General features: G+C 40.1%; 1 protein-coding gene and 1 long non-coding RNA gene across 2 annotated transcripts; both read left to right on the forward strand.

The window, feature by feature from the left end:
* Positions 1 to 1,655: 1,655 nt before the first annotated feature.
* ING2 (inhibitor of growth family member 2) lies at positions 1,656 to 6,671 on the forward strand. Its single transcript, XM_030239557.2, has 2 exons — positions 1,656 to 2,062; positions 5,404 to 6,671. The coding sequence occupies exons 1-2, from the start codon at positions 1,873 to 1,875 to the stop codon at positions 6,072 to 6,074; spliced, it is 861 nt and encodes a 286-aa protein (XP_030095417.2). The 5' UTR covers positions 1,656 to 1,872; the 3' UTR covers positions 6,075 to 6,671.
* Positions 6,672 to 7,486: 815 nt separating this feature from the next.
* On the forward strand, positions 7,487 to 14,948 carry LOC127059528 (uncharacterized). Its single transcript, XR_007777448.1, has 2 exons — positions 7,487 to 8,881; positions 13,136 to 14,948. It is a non-coding gene; the product is annotated as an uncharacterized LOC127059528 (long non-coding RNA).
* Positions 14,949 to 23,224: the final 8,276 nt, after the last annotated feature.

Below are 23,224 nucleotides of genomic sequence, written 5' to 3' on the forward strand. Positions count from 1 at the left end.
TATTTGACCAAAAATGAGACAAGTAGCAAAAAATTATCTGAGGCTTCATTAATCTGAGCTGTAACAGTGCACAAAAAAAAAAAAAAAAAAAAGGAAAAAACCCCCCAGCAGTTGGTTTTACAGGTGTTACACTGTAAACTAAAACTGTTCATTTTAAGATGAAGGCGCCCTCTTAAGAACATGAACATGCAGAATTACAGACTTCCTGGTTTTTTGGCCAGAGTGACATCAGTGTAGTGAAGGATGTTTTGAAAGTACTGTCTACAACTTTGTTTTCATTCATTTTTATGACCTTGCCAACACATTGCTGACTTGGGCAAAGCTGACTGACTGCAGCTACAATTACTCAACAGCTTGGACATAGACATATGAAAATCCCAGCCATGTAGAACACCTGCCAAGCAGCTGTGTGACTTGGAAGTTAGGAATGTTTAAACAGTTCTGTGAACTAGGGTCTTAAGAAAATAAGAGTTGCAGACTGCCATCATGTGAGATACTAATTTTCTTGTAGGAATAGCCATGGAGCTATTTGGTGCAGACCACATAGAGACAGAATCCCAGGGAAAAGGAGTCTGGATGGGAACCTTGAGAGGCCACCAAGGCAGAGCCACCTTCACAGGCAGATCAGGTTGTGTCAGGCCTCATCCAGGGAGGCTCGAAAAATATCCAAGGATGGAGATTATGCAACTTCTCTGAGCAACTTGTGCTGCTGCTTCACCACTACTCCAGATCATGCCATCCTGAAATGCTATCTACAAGATTAGTATGGGTCCTCTTTTAGTGTGGGCTACTCAACTAGGAATGTTAAGATAGAAGGCAGTCTGGGGATTTGAATTTACTTCTTTTCAATTTTATTCCTGAATTCAAAAATCTCTAATTGTTTTTTGCTTGGTTGTTTTTTTGCTACATTTACCATATGCATATTCTCCTGATATCTTTTTGGATGCCTAAAATATAAACGAAACAGGGTGTTTCAAGACTCGACAAAATTAATTTTCCTTTCCTCGTGCTTACCAATTATTATTCATGTAGTAAAGACCTGAAAAATGTCTCAAACAGAAGTGGAGATGAAATCTTGACATTTTAGTATATAGTCAAAAAGTATAATTTAGCTTTTGTTTCCTACTATAATTGTTGTGGCCAAGATTTGATACAAATTCTGCAACGGGCATGGGAAAGACAGAATACTCTGTCAAATTTTGGAGATTTGCTGTTTGGCGAGTGGCGTTTAAAAGGCCAAAGTTCTTTGATACCTTATTTAAAATACTCTTGAAATGATTTCTCAGGGTAAAAACGTCACTCAGCTTCCCTAAATACCGGCTCATCCCAAATCCTCTTTGCTCTTCTTTAAAGATAGATCAGGTGGCTCTTACTGCGGGCAGGAGCAGTCCGCGCTGTCCCGCTGGGGGATCCCCGCGGGGGGGCGGCTCCACCGAGGCGCGGAAGCGGCGGCGGCTCCGGGCGCCCTTATGGGAGGCTCCGCCCCCCGCGCGCGCTCCCGCCCCTTGACGCGCGCCGGGCCAATGGGAGCGCGCACCTGGGGAAGGCGGGAGAATGCGAACCCTTGGCAGCGCCGCCGGCCGCGCCTTATAAGGGCAGGGCCTCGCGCATGCGCGCTCCGGGCAGGGGCGGGGGCGCCGAGCGGGGGTTTTGCTCCGGCAGCGGCACCGCGGGAAGGGGCGCGCGACCCGCGGGACCCCGCGGAGGGGCGGTCGCACCCGCCCGGCCCGGCGAGCGCTCACCGCCCCCCGGGCGCGGCCGCCTCAGGGCAACGGGCCGGCGGCAGGAGGAGGAGGAGGAGAAGAAGACGGAGAAGGGAGCGGGGCCGCCGCAAGGACCCCGCGCCCGGTGCGGGCGGCGCGGCGGCGGCGGATGTGCTGCTGGCGGGGAGGGATGATGCTGGCGGGGCCACAGCTGGTGGCGGGGCCGGCGGCGCCGGGCGGGGAGCGGGCCCGGCTGCTCTCGCTCTACGTGCAGGACTACCTGGAGTGCGTGGAGTCTCTGCCGCTGGACATCCAGCGCAACGCCTCGCTGTTGCGGGAGATGGACACGCAGTGCCAAGGTGGGCGCCGCCGCGGGGCACCGGGCGGCGGGGAAAGAGGGGAAAGGGGACGGCCTCCGCCCGCCGCACATGCGCCCGGCGCGGAGGAGCCGGGGCCGGGGTGAAACCCTGCTGGGGCCCGCGGGGCTGAGCCTGCGGGGCGCGGGGCTCCCGGCGCCCGGTCGGTCCCGGGGAAGGCCGCCCCGCCTCGGGGCTGGCGGGGCCGCGCTGCCCGGCGCTAGGCCCCGGCTCCGCCGTTTGGGGTCGCTTCCGCCCCGCCGGGCAGCCCTGCTGCCCGAACCGGCGGAGCTGCCGCTGGAGGTGGGGTCCGGAAATCGGCCTCCCCGCGGCTCCTCCCGCCGTGCGGAGCCGGGGAGGCGGTATCCCGGCGGAGCCCAGCGCCCGTCCCACGGTAGACAGCACGCACGGTGGGGGCGGGGATACATAAAGCGCCCGCAGCGGTCCCTTGGGTCGTGGAGGGAGGCTGTGGAGCGGGAAGCTGCCCTAAACCTCATCCAAAGGCTTCTTCGGGAGGCAGGTTCGGTGCCGATTAAAAGACCTTGCGCCCCGCGGAGTTTGCGGGACACAGCGGTGCCCGGCAGCTGCCAGCCGGCCCCTGCCATGAGGCAGGAATTTTATCCCGTGGAGTCGGCACTGGAGCCGCATCTCCCTCCTTCGGCGTGGGCTGGAGGGGACCGTGGGGACCGGCAAGGCCTCTGACGTTGACGGGCCACCTCAGGAGGCAACTGTTGTGAAGGGATTCTTTCAATTATCTTTCTAATTACCCAAGAAAACACATAAGAACAGGCTTTTGTAAGTTGCCTAGGATTTTAAAGTTTAAATGGCATAGACTTGCCTGCAGCATTTTGAATTCCTAATCGAGGCTGGCTCTTTACCTCCTGATCCATGGTGACTAGCCAGCAATCCTCAGACTTTAATAGATTAAATATTTTCTTTAGGCTGTTTATTACTGTCTTTTTATTCAGCCACCAGTACTGGGTCATATAAGAAATTTGCTGCTAGTTTTAATCGAAGCCTTCAACTGTTAAAAACAAAAAAAAACAACAACAAAAAAAAAACAAAACAAAAAAAAAAACCAAAAAAAAAAACCCAAAAAATCTTCAAAACCCTAAAAATGGGATAAAAATATTTTAGACCCAAGCCTGAAAATGTAAAAGCAATGCCGTATTATTTCAGCTAATTTTAAAAGGTAGCGATGGCTTGTGGAGGAGGAAAAAAGTCACTCTTGTGCTTAGAAAACAAATCGTTTTAGGTTTCATTAGCTCCACCAAACTTTATTAGATTATCTGTAATGAACACTTGGCCCTGGTTTGGGTTGGAGTTTTTTCTTTGTGGGTTTTTTTTGTTTTGTTTTTTAAACAGAGGTTTCAGAGCTGTTTATTAGGGCGTATGAATGCCTTGTCTAATCTCTGGGGAATCACAAGAAGTTTGGTAAACTCCCATCTCTGTCAGTCTAAAAACTTCTTTGCTCTCTTTAGTGGGTGTTGATCCATGTAAAGTTCAGCATATTTTCACAGGCTGCATCCAGGCAATAACCGATGTAGGATGAATGTTGTTCTCTGTCACAGTATGAACGAGTGAACAGCTATTGTTTGTGAATGGTTCTGCCTAGGGCACTTCGAATGTAGGAAATCCATCTCATCTATCTGTGCCTACACTTCTGCCTCCAAAAAAAGAAGTCTGGGTGGGAGATAGTGTGGTTGTACAATATTGTACTCTGGTTATGCCTTTCTTGTTCAACAGCATACAAAGTACCCTACTTCATGCTTTTCAGGAGCTGAGAGTAAGATATTTTTTTAATTTTATTTCTCTTGTCAGGGCAACAGGCAAGTGATGCAGCTGAAGGTGCAGGGAAACAAAGCTTATGGTTTAAATGGTAGCTGGAATGCTGATATTAAAATACAGAAAATACAGGTTGAGTTATTGGACAGGGCAGAGAAGTGATTTTTATCTTACCTTAGTGAAAGTCTGGAACAGAACAAAATGCAATTGGCTCCTCTTGTCATACAGGTTTCAGAATATATAGTAAAAAGCAGTTGTTCATGCTTAAGCTACTGTTCCAAGATATCAGCAGGGAAAAAAATATCACTAGGAATGATGTTGAGATAACAAGCATGAATCATTTCACAACAGTGCAGACAAATTCTTTAAAAATGAAAGCAAATTATTTAAATGCAGGTCTTTAGGAAGAGGTAGATTGTACTGCATAACTTCTGCTTTAGAAGTACATCATTTTGTACCATTTATAGACTGTCTTACCTGTTCAAATAAAATCCTAAGTTCTGACTGAACCAATACTGTACCTAACGTCAAGTTTCACTGCCAGCTCTTCTAATTATTTCCTTCCCTCTTTGGAGTTTCTCTGTTGTTTATGTGTAGATCTAGGGTAACATTTGGCTTGGAAAAAGTAATTTTAAAATCCAGCAATATAGAACAGCAGAGTACAGACTAAGACTGATTTACAAGACATTTATTGATGTCCTATTCGGGTTCATTCAACTTGCTTCTTAGAACTAAATTTAGTGAAAGATTCACAGCAACTCATGCAGTTATTTTGCGTGACTTGGAAGAGGGAAAGCTTGGAAATCAAACTGTGAGCCACTCATTTACTAGTTGCTTAAAATTATCCTATGATGCACTAAAGAGAAGGTCACTTATTCTGAAAAGTTCAATCCTGATTTAAAATGCAGCTTGCTGTAATTTGTTTTGGCAATAGGGAAAGTATTTTGAGGGGTGTAAGTTGATTTTCATAATGATTGTAAATTTGCTATTATATAACTTCAGTTGTCATATTCCTTTTATAACTTTGTCTACTTGAAAATGTAATGCCAGACCTTGAGATGAATAAGAGGGGAAGGCAGAGGACCTGGATAAGCTAATTCTGGGGTGTTATATATCACAACATATGACAATTCTATGAATTTCAGGATTCTTCATGTGATAAAATAAGGGATTGCTTTGGTTTGCTGGCCGAGTTTTGGAATTACTGTGGTAAGGACTCCCTCTTAAGAGAAAACTCCTCCTGTTTCAGATGGAAGGAGGATCTGGATTATCCATGCCTCAATAACTATAATCTCCCCTCTCTTGTGTTATCCTTTCTTTTTCCAGTGGCTAAAATAAGCTAGCTCTTTCTTAGAACATGAGAATATTTTCTTGCAACAGATTGTGACCTTAAACACTGATTTGATGACCACATGCACTTGAGTGATATATTCAATCTAACCCACTAGGGTATAGTATAATTAAGATTTATACTATTTCTCATCAGTTAGAAATATATTTGTTTTCTTGAGCATGTTCCATCTTGTGTAATTATTCCTATGATTATTTTTATTTTATAGAAGCGTTAAAAGAAATAGATGATGTCTATGAAAAATACAAGTCAGAAAACGATCCTGTTCAGAAGAAACGCTTGCAGCAGCATCTTCAGCGTGCATTAATCAACAGTCAAGAACTTGGAGATGAAAAAATTCAAATAGTTACTCAGATGCTAGAACTGGTGGAGAACAGAGCCCGTCAAATGGAAACACACTCTCAGTGTTTTCAAGATCTGTCTGAGAACGAAAAGCCTCTAGAAAAGGCCAAGATGGAGTCCTGCCAGCCAGAGAGATCCTCGCGTAGGCCTCGTCGCCAGCGAACCAGCGAAAGCCGCGACCTGTGCCACATAGCCAATGGTATCGATGACTGCGATGACCAGCCACCTAAAGAGAAAAGATCCAAATCTTCCAAGAAGAAAAAGCGCTCCAAAGCCAAACAGGAGAGAGAGGTTTCACCTGTAGAATTTGCAATTGATCCCAATGAACCGACTTACTGCTTATGCAACCAAGTGTCTTACGGCGAAATGATAGGATGTGACAATGAACAGTGCCCTATTGAGTGGTTCCACTTTTCCTGCGTTGGACTCACGTACAAACCAAAGGGGAAATGGTATTGCCCCAAGTGCAGAGGAGACAATGAGAAAACGATGGACAAATGTACTGACAAATCAAAAAAAGATAGGAGATCGAGGTAGTGAAAACAATCTATGTTTTAAAGAGTTGATCCTTTTATATTAAAATGTTTCATTTCCACAGAACGTTGGTTTAGGAAATGCATAAGACTATGCAATAATTTTTAATCTATAATATTAATATTAAAAACTGTTATACCTTCTGTGATCTTTAACTTTCTGCACTGAATAACCAAATAATTGAAACAGGGTGGCTTCAGACCTTTCACAGAAGACATTACAAGCAGATGGCGCTTGGTTTCAATTTATCCCGTTAGTATTTTAAAGAACCTTGTGAATCCTGAAATAATGGTGGTGGGAAAGATACCGAAGAACTTCTCATGTTATGGTAAAGGGGTTGAAAGGCCTCATATCTTTGCTAGCATCTTAACAACTGAGTTTGTTGCTTATCCCAAGTTTTACATTTTCAGTTTTTGTGTTAACGTCACGCGTTTGGAGTTAGGGGTTTTGAATTCAGCTGTAACTGTAAAAGTCTTCCGAGCTATAAGCAGACCTCTCCAGTGACTTTCATATGATCAGTATGTTATTGCAAGGAAGAAAATACCACTAACTTAAATTTTTCTTTTTTGCCAACATTAAACTTTTGTCTTTGTGACTATACTTGGGACTCAGTTTTTGGATATGATATAATTATGGTGTATACTCAGTTTTTGATAATAGGTTTTGTCAAACATCCTGATGTGGTCCGTATCATTTAACATGAACTCTCTATAAGGCTTGAAGTGGTAGAAGGATCCCTTGAGAGGAGGGGCTATTAACATTTCAGGGAACAAGAACTGGAAATGTGATGGAAACTTCATTATAATCCATCTGTAGAGAGCTGAATTTGACGGGTATTCTCTGGGGTGTAAACTTTGCTCTTCCTTAGGTAGGATTTGTGTGTGCATGTGGCCAAACCTGGGTTTAGGCACAGCACCAAAGTTTTTGGACTTGGGCAACTATCTCAAAAGCCTGAAGGCAAAAGCTTTCAATAAAAAGTTGATAGATAACTTAAAAAACAAAAGATAAGCATGCATGGCACAGAGCCAATAGACAAATCCCAGCAGGTTTCTGACAGATGATGTAAGAGCGTTGTCCTGAAGTATGCCGGTAGTATCTAAACACTACTTGGGTGGTGGTTAAAAGAGAACTTCCTCACCCCCATGCCTTAAAGGAGGGGAAGAAAAAGATGAAAACAGCTGTTGCTGCTCCTTTGCAATGGGAGATTCTAATGGAGAAGTGAGTGGGGTACCAAAGTTCAGCCCTAGGGTTCCTGCTCACCAGTGCTTTTGAGACTGGAATTAGGGTTGGCTTGGCAAGGCAGGCAGCAGCTCTGCAGGGCTGGCTGTGGGGCTGCCTGAGGGTGGGCTGCAAGTGCTCAGAAGTCCCTGTAGGTCTCTGTCCCTAAGGTTTCCCTTTACAGTACAGAGGGAAAAGTGACATCAGCTCTGGCCAAGCCCAATTAGAAGGCAGTTGTGCTGAGTTGGAAGCGGCCCAGAAGGCAGGCAGATGAGCAAAAGCGAGCTGGGATGGATGAATGCCATCAGAACTCCTTCCTGCATCTCCACTAGAGGGCTGTGCCAGCTGGGGCTTGAGGGTGGAATGTGCTGTGCAGGGCACAAAGCCTCACTCCAGAAGGCACAAATCGATGCACAGCATGCTCAGTATCATAAGGTAAGTAACATACCAAGTCTGTTTCCTCAGGTATGATCTGATTCCTTAGTAGGATTGAGCATTTCCAAGTAGTAGTATGTACCAGGGGAGTGGAAAGGCAAAGGTTTGAGTTTTTGCTCTAAGATTGTAGGTTTATGAAGTGGAGTAGTGCTCCAGTGGGGAGACCTGTACCACAGTAAGTAAACAGCTCCTGCAGGAAAGTCCTGTAAGGGCTCTGACCATCAGTAGGGTGGGATAGAGGGTAAACCTTATCCCTACCTTGCTTCACACCTACTGGCTGATCTCAGGTTGCAAAAATAGTCTTAAGGGGCTGGATCATGGCTATTGATGGAGAGTGATCAGACCTGCTGTTGGAGATAAGTGACAGTAAGTTGTCTTCTGAACATTTGACTCCTTTTTTATTTGTTATGGCTCAAATTTCCTTCTTGAGAAGATTGATTGGAAGCCTAGGGCTGAGGATTATATGAACATTTAACGTTTACCTAAAATGGATATGCTCCCTAGTATTAAAAAACAAACATTGCTTAAGTAAGCATTGAAGTTGCAGAACAAAGTGCAAGTGAAATTGTAACTATTAATGTTACTGATTTATCTAGAAAAGTATTGCTTGAATTTATACTGGATATATCAAGAATATTTCTTTCCAATGCAGAGAGGAAATCTGGGAGCCTTACATAATTCCTCTGAAATAATTGCTGAAGTAGGAGGTGTATGTTGGGGGGATACAGAAAGGAAATTTTAGATTTTGAAAGTGGTCCAGATAAATATCTTTAATGCAGGGATGCTTTCTTTTATTCTAATGACCCTTTTAGTAGTGAATAGGAATTCTCACGGTTTCTAGTGAAGATAGTGCTGGAGAAATGGCACTTGCTTGGCTTAATGTACGAAATTACTCAAATGTAGGAATAGTTCTGTTTATATTGCAAATTAGCAGCACGCCTCAAATATACTGGGTGCTTTTGCAATTATTTCTTTTAAATGCTCTAGCTAATTTGTTGTTAAGACATACATGAGAAAAGATCTGATGTTATCTGGTATCTAGCCTTTCACTGCTTTTTTTAACCAAATCTAAATTTTATGGGTTTCTATCCATTCCCATAGAAGATCAATGGTAATTGCTGAAGATGCACATAAGATGTTAGTATGAAATCAGAAAGGTAAGTACAGAATTATTAAGTTGCTTCTCAATGTTGAATTACTTTTCTGGGATGAATCTTGCTAGTGAAGTCAAAATGAAAAGTAAAGAACTGTTAAACCAGTTCATCTTCAAGATATGTATTGAGTCTCATGAGGTAAGTCTTATCTTTTTGTAAAATAAAAAAGTTAATCAGGGCAATGCATACTTTGGAATTTGATAGTAGTATATGTGACTACACAGTTTACTGCTTTCTCTTTTGAAAATCAGTGCTGTATCCTAATTCAGCCTAGTTACATCTTGTTTTTTTGTAGCTTTTGAAAAAATGGTGCACTTCTAAGTTCTTTGTTTTTGCCTTTCAGTTTTGAAGTAATGCAAGTTCATCAGCAGCAAAATGTCCCCAATAAGCTATTTAAAAGAAATTTTATTCAAGCAAGAATGTTTCTTGATCACCATCCTGTAGACTGGTTTGATTAATTTTGATGAAATAAGCCTTAAAGCAAAACACAAATATACATAAGAGAGAGCATACTGTTTTGAAAGCAAAACAAGCAATTTAATACTTGCCATCTATATTGTAAGGCCATCTTGATATCTGCAGCACTATGAAAAAACTTTTGCTTTTAAACTAGTTTTAACTGTATTTCACTGCCAACCTTTAACTAATCTACACTAACTAATCCAGAAATGGTAATATGATATTGACAGGTCTTGAAACTGGTTCAGAATAAAGGTAAAGGAAATGCCTCTTTCTTCCCTGAATTTATATAAGGATTTTGTTTTGGATCCTTTTAGAGCTGAGATGGGCCTTTATAAAGAAGATGGCATTTCCTAACTTTGAAGATTCTTCACTTAAAAGTCTCTAACTTTAGCTTTAAGAAAACTGCTATGGTTTGTCTGAATTCACATGAGCTGTTTGGCCACACCAGCACGTTAAGGGCTTGGACTTCTTTCTCCCTCTTATCTGCATATATATTTCTTTTGTTAAGGGGTCTCATTTCCAGTAGCTCTGCAAGTCTTTGATATTGACACCTCAGACTGAAAAATATGCCACAGGTCTTCGCATTAGATCCTCTGAAGTTGGTGAGCAGGGCTTTCACTCAAGCCCACAACTGTTTTTCTGTCCAGTGCTAGTTAGGTAAGACTATCAGTGCTATTAGTGGTAGAAACAGATGTTAATGTGCAAGTGTTCAAGTCCCACACTTACATACTGTAGAAGGGAAAGGATGTATTTTTTTTTTTTTTGCTGTTATCATGCCTCTTTTATAATACATGCTATGAAAGAGTTGAAAGGAGTTTGAAATTCTCTCCTGTGACAATTTTCTGATTACTCTGCAGTCTTTGGAACAGCTTGAGGATTATGCAGTGCCACTACAGCTGGGCAATTAACAGGTATATTTAGTGAAAATTCTGGGAAAATTTTCATTAAGTGAAGCTGCCATTTGCTTTTGAATCCAAGTTTCAAGGTCAAGTTAAGACCGCATCTGAATCCTTTCAAATTTTTTGGTGGGTAAAAGTTCTAAAAGCTCATTTTAACAAATTCCTAATTTTTTTCATCTATATCAGCATTCTTTTAATTTACCTCATATAGGGCAAGTTCAGTTTTAAGAGTATATTTTAACTGCAAGTATTAAACTGAATTGCATTTCTGTTCTGCTGCAGCTGTGTTCCAGCAGAGCATACTGGCTGTAGCATGGCCAGTTTTGTACTGCTCAGAGATGCACTTCATGTATTCTGTGCTTTTGGGTTTTTTTCTTAAATATACATCAAGGAAGTTATAAGTAGCATAGACACAGATTCAAAGTGCAATTTCTGTTTCAAAGGCCTGTTTTCCAGTGTAGAGATTAGTGTGTGCATAGAAAAGATAAAATCCTCCCTAAAGCTTTGCTTTCATATACTTACAGAATGCCTCCACGAAAAATGAAAGAACTGGTGAATGAATTTCACTACAGTGAAATTAGCTGTGCACATGAAGATTATAAGGAAGTTACAGTTGATAGTTGAAGGAATAGAGGGGAAGCAACTCTAGTACTTTTTGGGTTGAATGTAGTGAGGTTTAAGACTCTCAAAAGAGAAGAAAACAGAATGAATTCTAGAACCTTTGATACTAATGTTCAGCAGAAAAATTAGGATTAAATCCTGCCCCAATTTGAATAAAATTCTATTGAGCAGGGTTCTACCCAGCATATTGATTTTCAGCTCCCTTTGACTAAAGTCTAAAAAAAGATTAAAGCTCCATGGCAACTACTATCTTAACTCCTGACAGCCATAGTATAAATTACATCTTGTAAAAACCTAATACTGAATAGTTTTTTTTAGGTCACCAGTCAGGCTAGGAAATGGAAGGCTTGTGGATGCCGCCCCAAACTTCATTTTGTCCCTTTATGGGTATCAGTGAGGCCTCAGAGATTTTTGTGGGTGGCAGATTGGATGCTTATGCAGTATGAATAAAAATCTGACAGGTTTTAGGTGTGTAAACTTTTTTCATACTTCTGGGGGAAAAACTGCAATTTACTTGTGCCTCTAACCTTCCAGTAAGGAATACAGCAAGGTTCAGTTGGGAAACAACAGCCCACATAGGAACAACATGAGGTTGTCACAATAGTTGCATGTGCTGGCAGTGGAAGAACAGTACTGGGTTGGGATTTTTTGAATTTGGGTTTTTTTTTTTTGCTTGGCTGCTGTGGGTTTTGGTCTTTTGGGTTTTTCTTTTTGTTGTTTTGTTTGTTTGGTTGGATTTTTGTTTTGTTTTTTGTTTTCTTTTTTTTGTTGTTGTTGATTTGGGGGGTTGTGTGTGTATTTTGATTGGTTTCAGCTGGTTTTTTCTCATTTGTTTTTAATGGGGGGGACGGGACGTGGATGGAGGTTGTGAATTCATTTGCCTGCAGATATTTCAATTGTGCTACAGAAGAAGGGTCTCAGACTTGTGTGGAGATACTGCTTTCTTGTTGTTTAAGGTTAAGAGTGCATAGGTTATCAGTGGTGGGAATGAATATAAAGGGACATTAAAAGCCTAGAGTAAACAGAACTGTGGTTAAATACCAATTCAAGTCCCTAAATTTCTATTTGCATGAAGATTATCTGGTACTGCTATTTATTTAGTTCCATTTTCTTGTTCTTTGGCTATTTTTGACCCGATTCTCTCTGGACTATGTGTTATCATGCCTTGAAGAATGCCTTTAATTGTCTGAGGAATGCTTTATTGGATACATTAAGATAGCTTGGATAGCCTTGTGGTTCACATGGGGGAAAGGTAACCAGGATCATCGATCCTGCCCTACATTCAGGCACAAAGCAGGGCAGAGGGGGTGGTTTGCATACTCCCTAGCCTGGCAGCTGCTCCTGGGCAGACAAAATTATTCCAAGGCTCTTTTAGACATCATCAGATAGCAAAATCCTCAATAATTCCTCAAGTCCTCAGTATTCTATTTAAAAGGAAAAAAACACTCATATTTTCTCAAATAAAACCAAGATAATATCAAAATTAGATATGTACTAGATATGTACTACTTCCATTCAAAAATGTACTAGTGTTGCAGCCCACTACATTACTGCCTATGCAGAAACTTTGCAATGAAAATGTTTAATGGTAACATTCCACCTATTCCTGGAGAAAGAAGCAGTGACAGTATAATCAGTTTTACGTGCTTGCAGGTAGGATTGCTTTTGCCTTTTCCTCCAGCAGCTGGAGTATAATGTACTTCATAAACTGGATAAATTGTATGCTGATGTTCAAATGGATCACGAGCTTTTATCCTGTGACAGATAACAAGGACATACTCAAATACAGATAGGTATGGAGTCTATTAAAAAACCCCTAAATATGTTTTTTCCCCAAGGGTGTAATATTGAGATAACAAACAGCTGTCAGTTGAACACAGTGAGTTGTATAAGTTAACCAGTAGAGCTGGGACACAGGAGATAATGTCACTACTACGTGGCTTTTGAGAGGGCTTTTAAGTATGCTAAATGATTTTCTATTTATGAGTATCAGATCATCAGAATTTCTGCATCGGTGAAGAAGTATTTGTATTAATTTCATAAAACTTGGAAATGTTGAATAATAGATTAAGTGATATGGAAGCAGACAATTAAGACTTTCTAAATAAAAATACACACTTTGGCCATGATTTTCAGTGCAGTTATCTGCAGTCTAATGATAGCATGCACCACTAGCATGGCAAATTCCTCTACAGTATGATTACATTTTATGTAGTAATAGAAGGTAAGAATAACTTTGAACCTTTCCCCTCTTACACAATTAAAATATTTGTAGTAAACTGTAACGGTTCTTCTGGATGATTTTGTGTAAAGAACCTGCAAGAGACTGAGTGATTATCACACCAGAGTATTCTAGACTCGACTTCAGAAGATGGTCTTGCCCCTTCCCAAAGCACTGCCAGACCAGGTGAGTTGCCAGAGATTTGTCCTCACTTACACTGTGCAACTTTTGGCTGTGCTCATTGTGGGAAGGGTCTTTAATGTATTATCTGATGAAGCTTTACAGCCACAAGACTTGTTTTCCTGCAGACATGCTCTGCACTTTGGAAACCTGCTTAAGAATAAAAGATGATGTTTTTTTGAAAAGGGACAGTTTAAGTATATAAACTTTTTTTAGAAAAATCCCAAATGTTTTGTCACACCTGTGGCTGTTGCCACAGAGACAAAATTGGTTTGGGGGAAGCAGGTCAGACATAAGTCTCATATTTAAAAAAATGTTTTTTGCTCACGACCCTCTGTCTTGTACTTAATGACTTTTCATCTGTACTTGCTGGCATGAGGTGCAGTAGCAGAGAAGAAAGCATCCATAGATTTCAAAGGCTTGACTTTGTGAAGTGTACTAGAGTAGTTGAACTGCACCTTCAGTAACTGCTAACTGTAAAAGGCTGTTAAAACTTATGAGAATTAAATTAACTGAAAAGAGATTTAAAACTTACTTAAAATAATTCAAATCTTGCAGGTTCCTCAGAAGAAGAATGGCCTGGCAGTACCCAGAAACATTCCTGCAGCAATTCTGTTGCTGAATGAAGGATTTTTTAAAAGTCTCCTGCTACTTTTGGAATACAGCTTTGAGACAGAAGTTTATTCCAAAAACTCAGTAAGAAAAATTTGTAATTGAGTTAGGGTCATGTTAGTATGCTTGCCATTTGGTAAAGCTCCTCCTTGAGCTTTACAGCCGAAGTAAATCTACATATAAAGATACATAAAATGTGCTCCAAATATAGTGCTAGTTATTCTGTTCTTTCAAACACCTTTTACTTTCCCACTTTTGTTAACTAGTATGATTTTCTAAGAGCTTATGCCTCTTCACTCTGCCCCTTTCTCCAAAGGTGGCGTGCAGCCATGTTCTTCATCAGGTGCTTTATCTCCTATTCAGTAGCCTGTAGCCGATAAGATTGAGATGAAATTTTAAATCGTGGCCTTGGCAAAATAAGGAATCTGCACTTAGCAGCTTCTGTCTCTGTTCAAAGACTGGCTCTATTTAAAAAAAACCCAAAAACTTAAAAGCCATGAATGCATAAAGATGTTGAAACTGTGGGGTTTTTTGCCTTGAATAACGAAAACAAAGTTTTTGAACGAAAGCCAGGCATGAAAATACTGCGTAATGAGAGGGCAGTAAGTTCATTCCTGTAAGAAACTGCTTCTGTTTTCAGCAAAATGGTGAAGTTTCTACTGAAGGCTTGGCTGCATCCTGACTCAGGTATTCTAATTGAAGTCATCTAACTCAAAGCTCTAAAACATGCCTGACAGAATCCATTAGGTATCATGGGTCACTCCATAGGAAGTGTCTGAAGCAGTAATTGTGGTACTGCAATTTCTACCATGCTTTTGAATGATGTAGACAGATATTTAATGGAATATTATGAGTTTCAGTTGAAGGTGGTGCTGACATAAACAACTCCATTAAAGTAGACTATATAATAGTTTTGCCATAGTATTATTTCAGTGTATCATTTCAAGCAGTTCTCTGTTTAAACCCTAAACAAAACCCACCAGATACCACCACATGAGCTGTTAGGCTTGGCAAGATCATGAGATGGCTGACTGGTCTTCCAATAGCTCTAAATAAATGGCATGCATTCCTTCTCTCAGCTGCCTCTCATTGCTGTTCATGCATTAAAAATACTAAATTTCTTCTGGGTCTTATTGTGATATGAATAGAGCCACTGGAATCATGTCACCTGCTACTGCAATCTCAGTGGGAGCTGGGGCTGGCTGGCTGCATTTATCACTACATTTCACTAGAGCCCTTTAGATACTATAGCCCTTTTGTTGGAAGCTTGTACCTTCTTCAGTCCAGAGTGTCCCTGTATTGCTTGTGCCACAATGATTAGATTTTTAGTACAGAGTGGAATGATCATCATCTACTTCAGCTGGGAAAAGAGGGGGTCATTCACAAATAGTCATACCTAAAACCAGAGTCCCATGCACTGCTTACTAAAGATGCACAAAACAAAGCCTAATTTCAAATAAATCATGCAAATTCTTATCAACGAGAGCCCAACATTCCTGCTCATTTCCAGTTTAGAAAATTAGAACATATAAGCAGAAATTAATATATTTGTGTCATTACTTAAAGTAGCAAAAACCTGGCAAAATGACTGACCATGGTTTTATCACAGTGAAAGGAGGCAAACAAGCGGATGAAAGTGACATGGGAGTAATTTTGTTTAAAAAGATAAGCTGAAGTAATTTTTACCAACATTATAAATCCTTGGCTTATCAGCAGAAGCATAAAATTTATTAACTTATTCTTTGCATTTCATGAAGTTACCTTATCAGCATTAGCCAACTTCCTCATTTTTCCTTTTTGACCATTCACATGGTAGAAGAATTTGACAGTTCTGGAGTATACTATTCATGTAAGAAAAAAGAGGAACATATCCAGGAGTTTACCCATTTTCCATCATGACTCCAAACCCAGTTCTCCTGGTGCCATATGTAATTGTCAAGCAGCAAAAAGCTGGCCCATTCTTCAGTAATTTTAGAACTTATAATTTAGAAAAAAGAGTAGTTTTAAATGTCTTCCAGATAAACATATCTAATATTAATTTGATACTAGTGTTAAGGAAGAGCACTTCAATGATTATTTAATAAAGTACAATAATTAATGATAAAAACCCCTAGGATGTGAAGAGATTAAGATCAACATGTTGCTAATTTTGTGCCATAGCAAAAAGAAAGCTGCAAAACCCCACCAAATCTTGTGAGATTAATAAATAGGAATTCTGTTTTCAGATGCTGAGTAATTATATGCTATTTAGTTTCAGAAACCACACTTAAAGGTGGAGGGAGTTCAAACAAACAAGATAGAGAAAAGATACAGAAGACAATGACTTCTAATGATAGAACAGAGCCTAGAAATGAGAGGACTGAGGTCAGGAATTCTCAGTAATGTGAAAGTTTGCTTTCAAGAGGAAAGGGACAATCTAAGTGAAAAGGACAATAATTAATGTCCCTTGGATGTAGCACTGGAAGTTTAAATAAGACACTAGGGAGAAAACAAAACAAAAAAATGAGCTGTCTAACCATAGTGACAGTGAAGCACTGGAATATATTACTTTGGAAAGTAAAGATCTCTAGTGACAAAGACGCTACAAGGCAGGCTAGATAATTATGTTGACATCAGTTTAATTGTAACTGATCCTGCTGGCAGGGGAAATGGATTGGATCAGGAGTTCCTGAGCTGTGGGAAGACAGTGACATATCCTTGGAGGCCCAGGTAAAGCTCCAGAAGAATTTAATTTAGTATTTCTCTTTCTTCCGACCTTTTCCCTTTGAAGTTCTCTCTGAAAGTCATTTGAAGAATGTTGTGCTTATTCTCAGCAGGACAGCAAGGGAACAGAGCCATCAGACTCTCCCCACCTAGGGGCACATTCTGAGCGTTGCCAGTGGCCAGCTGGGGGACACTTGTTCCATGCTCATTGCAATCCTTTGGCAAAAGTGAACTAAACTGTGGTGAAGGTTATGCTACCCCAGCAGCAGAAAGTCTGTGTGGGCTGACCCTTCCCTTTCTAATGAAATTCAGATCCACCACTGAGAAGCATTTAGAGGCATAGGATGTGAGAAGTGGTGTAATTTCCCCGGGGCATCAAAACTGGGGTCAGGGAGAAGAAGTTTCTATTGATACCTGGCACTCCAGGCAGTGGTTGCAGAACACTACTATCCAGGGACAAGATTCTAGCTGTTGTACAGAAGTAACATCTACTTGCTGGACTGAAAATAGGAATAATAATATATATGTATATATATGTATATAGGGCTCGTATATATATATATATATATAGATATATATATATATATATATATATATATATATATATATATGAAGACCTATCCCATTGCAGTAGAAAGATCGGCCCAGTAATAATAAATTTCAGTATCATTGAAATAAATGACCTCCTAACAAGGATTTTCAGCTCCACTTTCCGTGTGCTGCACCTAATTAATTAATTATTAACAAAATAAGTCTATTCTTCACAGTCATAGAAAATCTGATGTTCAGGTATCTTAAGCAGCAATCCTGGATATTTTGCTTTGGTTTCAACCTATTCAAGAAACACTGGAATAATATTTCACAGTATTTTCTTTGGTAAGTGTTAATTTTTGGTGGAGGGAACTGGCAAAACCAGAGTATGAATTTTTAGCAACTTAGCCAGATAAGATAGTATGTAATCCTTACTGTGCTAATAATTTCTGAGTAGTTTCATGCAAATATTCACCATCCAAACTATTTTTATAAATATAGCAGTCACTTTTCAACATGAAAAGAGTATTTAAACTTAGAAAAAGTAATACTTTGCATTCCTGTTTCTGTTTCATGGTATGATACAATTGATTTTCTCTTCTTCAGTGTATCAGGAAAGCACCAGATGGGGGCCATTGTAAGTCAAGACAGTAATGTTAGAAAGAGGATAGATGGGCTGGTTTCAAGAAGGCAGAGTTGGCACAAGGCTTGCACACTGAACTTAGAGACATGGTGCATGTGGTATGAACCCACTGATCTAAGGAGAGGCAGATCATGTGGTAAGTCAGTCACAAACTCAAAAACATTTCTACAGATTTGTCTGCATTTTTCCATCTCATTTATACCTAATTAAAAATATGTTCCCTTTTCTCAGTCTTAGCATATTTACTTACATAATTAGTTAAGTGGCATTGGTGGTGGTCAATGAACCTTAACACCAAATAAACCTCTAGGCATAAGTCCTTTCACATGGACATGTACATTTTTTGTATATATACACATATGCACTTGAAATAACGTCTTCAGCTGATCTGTCTGTTGACCAAATGCAGTGATGGCTGAGAAAAATCAAAGTGAATCATGTCAAATGAGCACAGGGCTGAGAATACCTACAGCAGCTCAGGCAAAATGCTCATGGTAAAGCCAAGCACAGCCTACCAGTGATATAGGCAGTGACAGTAAGTAGCAAAGATTATTAATATTCTTCACAAAGTTGTGGAAAAATAAGTTCTGCTTACAAAAAAAAAGAAATTGTAAGATTCTTATTACAATTTGAACTTGAACTTTAGTAAGAAAAACAAAATTTCCTAATTTGAAATTTAATCATTGGAGTAAATTAAGCAATTAAGAAGTGGCCTTAATTATGGTTATGACTCCAGAACACTTACCTATTTTAGACCTTTCTAACACCAGATCATAATGGAAACTATGGAGTGAAATCAATACAGAAATAAGTGGCATAATAATTAAAAATTGAAGACAGTTGGGCAAAATAGCTTCTCAGATTTCTAACAGTTGTAACATAACATATTCATCAGTAAGCAGAACAATATTTTGTGAGTTGAGAGAAACTGTATCAGCTTGATCCATTAGGATATTGTTATCCATTTTCATCTTGACTAAGCAGGAAGGATGCAAGTTTACCTAATGTGTCATCACTGCAAATGTAAGGCTTCTGGAAAACCTGCTTCCTTCTCCTCTTTTGTGCATTGTGGATACGTGGTGGCACACTGCACCTAAAGTAAGTACTGTGCACAGCAGAGGGAGATTAAGCCAAAACATGCTGTCTGTAACTCCAGACTTCAGGAGGTGAGTGGAAGTAGTGAGGAAAATTGTCCATATGTTTACCTCCCATTAATCCAGGACTGCCTTGTCAGTGAAGAAAACATGGATGACAGGTGGAAAAAAGATTGGAAACTACCAGTTTAAATTGATGTCTAAAGAGACAGTAAGGCTACTGAAACAGTATTTAAGTGAGGCCAGTCAAAATCCCTCCTTCCCACTTCCCAGGCAGATTGAGTCACTAATTCTTGCAGTTGAAGGAATATAATAATTGCACATCAGTCTGGTCTTCATCTCTTTGATCTCCCTGCTTCAAGACAAGGAGAGTCTGGCTTTAAGAAAGGTTACAATGACCTCATTTAGTTATTCCAGTAATTCATACTTCAGTGTAAATCCATGGCCTGGACAAGTGATGTTTCAATTGCAGCTCTGCAGTGTTACAGAAGTTAAAATTGTCACTTGTCTTTCTTTTGCTCCTTGTCCTATTGGGTGGAGCCTGCTGGTACAGCTCCCTGGAGGCCTTTGACTGAAGATGGCCTGCCAGAATAGGTTGCTCAGGAGTTTTCTTTGTATTGCAGCTCAGCCAACTCTTTGCAAGCCCAGCCTCTAAATTCCCAATGACAAAAAGATCCCTGGCAAAACATCAGGATTCTTTGATACCACATGAACCATGTTCTGGGAACAGCACCAAAAGATCTTATCCAAACATTTCTCACAGACTTCACAAACACTAGGGAAAACCAACTCAGTCCAACAGGCACAGGGAAGAATGAGTTGCATCTTTCTGCTCCAATGAGGTCTTTATTACTGTTAAAGGGTTTTATCTCCAGGAAGCGACTCCTTTTGTCTCCCTCTATTTCTGGAAAATGGAGCCTTAGCTCCCATTTCAGATCCCACAGTAGCTTTGTAACTAAGAAGTAAAGCTGACCTTAACCAGACTTAAAGTTTCTACTCAGTTTCACAATGCACCATAAAGAATTGCTTATTTTCAGATCTGAGCTTTGTTTATAGACTTCCATGAGTATCTGATGAGTTTTTTAACCCTTTATGCTAATAACTATTGTGACTCAAGAAAACAAAATGAAGATGGTCGACTGAACAATCATTCTAATTGAAAGTATTGAGCAGTTAGTTGCATGGAGAGTGAACATATGGTTTGTTCTATATATAAAACTTTGTGGATGCTGCAGTCAGTGCCAGAGACAAACTCCTACCTATTCTCAGAGAGGCCAAGCAGTAGCCCTCTCTCAAGAATCTGGTACTCTTTACTTTGGCAAGGAACGATGTAATGGCCTGATTGTTTCTTCACATACTTTTTCAAAAGGTCATAAGTTAACAGAGTCTAGAAAAAAAAAAACTTTAAAAATGCCTTGCTTACTATGTGCAATTAATTATCTTAAGTATTATCTAATGTATTATTAAGTTTGACAGAAATGTAAAAAAAATAAAAATCCATAAGCATGCACAGCCCCCAAACTTACTTTCTGAGTAACTTTGTGTTTAGTACCTGAAAAATGAGTGTTAGAGAATCTGGAAGAGAGGCAAATCACTTGTTTGTAGGACAAAGAGTTTTGTATCCCTCATCGGCACAATTTCAAAGCTTTCTACCTTTTCCATTCAAACAGCATGGCATTCTGATTTCCCTGTGTTTAACACTGTAACCACTGCAGCAATGAGATTCCTGCATACATCTCAGAGGAAAAAAAAACCCAAAACATTCATAATTTATGACAAGAAATTGTTCTGCCCACAGAGTTGTCACCATTGTGTTTTAAGGTTTGATGTGGCTTGGTTTATGAATCTTCAGAACAATTCTATGACAGTGATTTCCGATTCTCCAGCACAGATGTAAATGTATCCAGTTGCAACATAGGGCTGAAATCCTGGCCTCACTGAAACCAATGTGAATCAGGAGTTCGCTGTTGGAGTTCTGAGCTTTTCTAATTTAAAAAAAAAAAAAAAAAGCCTTTTTTTTTTTTGCTGTGATGTGGCTGAGATATGGCCTAAAAAATTCTCCACATCAAAGTGTTCCAAGGATGAGTCTTTGGCTAATGCTTTATGTTCAACTTGCTTTCAAAGGAGATGATTTCAGCAATGCTCAGCATTGTGTTAATCTATGTAAGTTCTGAATCCAGCCATTTGCAGTGTGAAAACAGGCAAGGCAATTCAGGCACAAATTGCAGAAAGTGGTACCTTTGTGTGTCCTTTTTGGAAAACCCAACCTTTAAAGGTTTCAGTCATATTTTCAAAGGCAACATCATGCTTTTCATGTTGTCTTGTCAGCTACCTGTCCTCATCTGAAAGGAAGGCAATGTTTAAACATCAAATATCTATGTATTTTGAACTTGCCTGGAAAAATTTAGTATAGTCACAGTTTCTCAAATTTCATTTGTGTTTTTTGCCTGGATATTGATCTTTGCAGCCAAGTTCCATTTAAAGGTAGTCTCTCCATCACAAAAAGCTAAACAAAGAAGTTCAAGAGAAACACCTACACATTTGAGGTTAAACTGAAAAAAAAGCATTTGTAGCACAGCAACAGAATATTCTGCATTTAACATGTGTCTGTGGTAGACCTACTGGGACTACCTTGGGAGTTTGCTTAACAGTCTACTTGAATTTTGCTGTCCACCTTTTTGGTAAGTATACAAAAGCCAGGTACACCAATGTTTGCAGTGGTGAACATTTCACTTTCTAGGTGCAATACAGGGTGCTGATCACTATGTGTAAAGCCTGATGTGATCTGGCTTATAGAGAAAGTAGAAATCAGCAAAACTTTCTCTCTTCAATTGTCTTACCAAAACAGCTGCGTTCAGAAGGAATGTTTCCAGGTAAAGTAGAAGAGATTATTGAAATAGAATTTGGAACAACAATAGCAATAGTTTGAAATTTCCATTTGCATGATCGTTTCAGAAATTAATCAAACCCAAAGAAACAATTCTCCTTTTTTAAGAAGCAGCAACTGAAATGAAACCACTCTCGTCCAGGATGAACTGAAAGTAACTGGGCCATGTGCCTGTGGTCTTTACATTCAAGAGTGTTATCTCAGCAGTGTCTGCAACATGGATTAATGCCATGAGATGATAGCTCAGGCAATTAATGAAGCAGATGCAAATAAAGTCATTGCAGCAACCCTGAACAGTGTGAGAGGAGACAAAGGTGCCAACACTGAAAGGTTCTACTTGCTGCTCTGTAAGGAACAGCAGAGCTGCTCATAGCAGGAGGGAGGCACTTCAGAACAGCTATTGTTTTAAACTCACTATGATTATATGAAAAGCAAACATGTTCTATCAAGAATACTTCAGGGTTAAACTTACATCAGGGAAAAGTGAAGGCAGCCCTGCTGACCCTTCTGAAAGTAATGGAGTAATAGAGGATTTGCTCTTGGAGCAACTGCTGGGCATGATAGGATGCAGGTACCAGGATCTGAAGTTGAACGGAGGTGTAAAAGAGCTGAAACTTCCTGCCCTCAGACAAAACACAGCTGGATGGAAAAACTGAGTAAAAGCCCAACAACTTAAAGGTTTTGAAAGGCTTCCAGTGTGAATTTTAAAAACTCCAGAAGAATTTAGAAAAGATGCCCTTGAAGACCTCGTGGGCCACCGTCAAAATATTTTTTAAGATTGTGCACAACTTCCTTTTCTGAAGAAGCAAGAATAAAGTTTCTAAACATGTATTAGCTAAAGATCACAAGGAATTAGTCATTAGTTACAGCTTCTCCCTGAACAGCAGCCACAGAATCCCAACATATCAATTCAACCACCATATCTCCTTTGCTAGCACTGAATACCCTGGCTGCTTTTCCATTTCTGTACAAAAGAGGAGTTAATTAAAACAGAAAAAAGCCATACCTGTAGCATGAATGTATCACACTACTAAATAAAACCTGAAGACTTAAGTGCATGTACAAGGAAGAATGAACTGTTTCCAGATGTGTATGCTCAACCCAGTGCCAGAGGTATGTGATAATGTCAGGTCTATACTGTCAGAATCAACGAGATGAGCAAGGTACAAAACAACCCCCACATGCTCTGATGCAGCCAGATTTGGACTTTTCACACCAACTATGACGTGACTGGGAAGGGGAGGATTGCTCTGGCAGTGACAGTTCAGGAACAAAAACTATTACATTAACTAAACTGCACATTTTAATGCCCTAAGTTGTCATGTATGGTAGTTGGGATTTTTAATGTGGTTTGATTTTACTATTTTCAAACTATTTTGCCCCATCTCCTGTCTCTGCCTGCATTGAATCTAGATGCAATGTTCATTATGATTTGCTGTCCTCTCAGTGTCATCACCATCTGCAAATCTAGTTTTATATACTTCAGATGTTCC

Source organism: Serinus canaria, chromosome 4, assembly GCF_022539315.1.
Source record: "Serinus canaria isolate serCan28SL12 chromosome 4, serCan2020, whole genome shotgun sequence".
Classification (NCBI taxonomy): Eukaryota; Metazoa; Chordata; class Aves; order Passeriformes; family Fringillidae; genus Serinus; species Serinus canaria.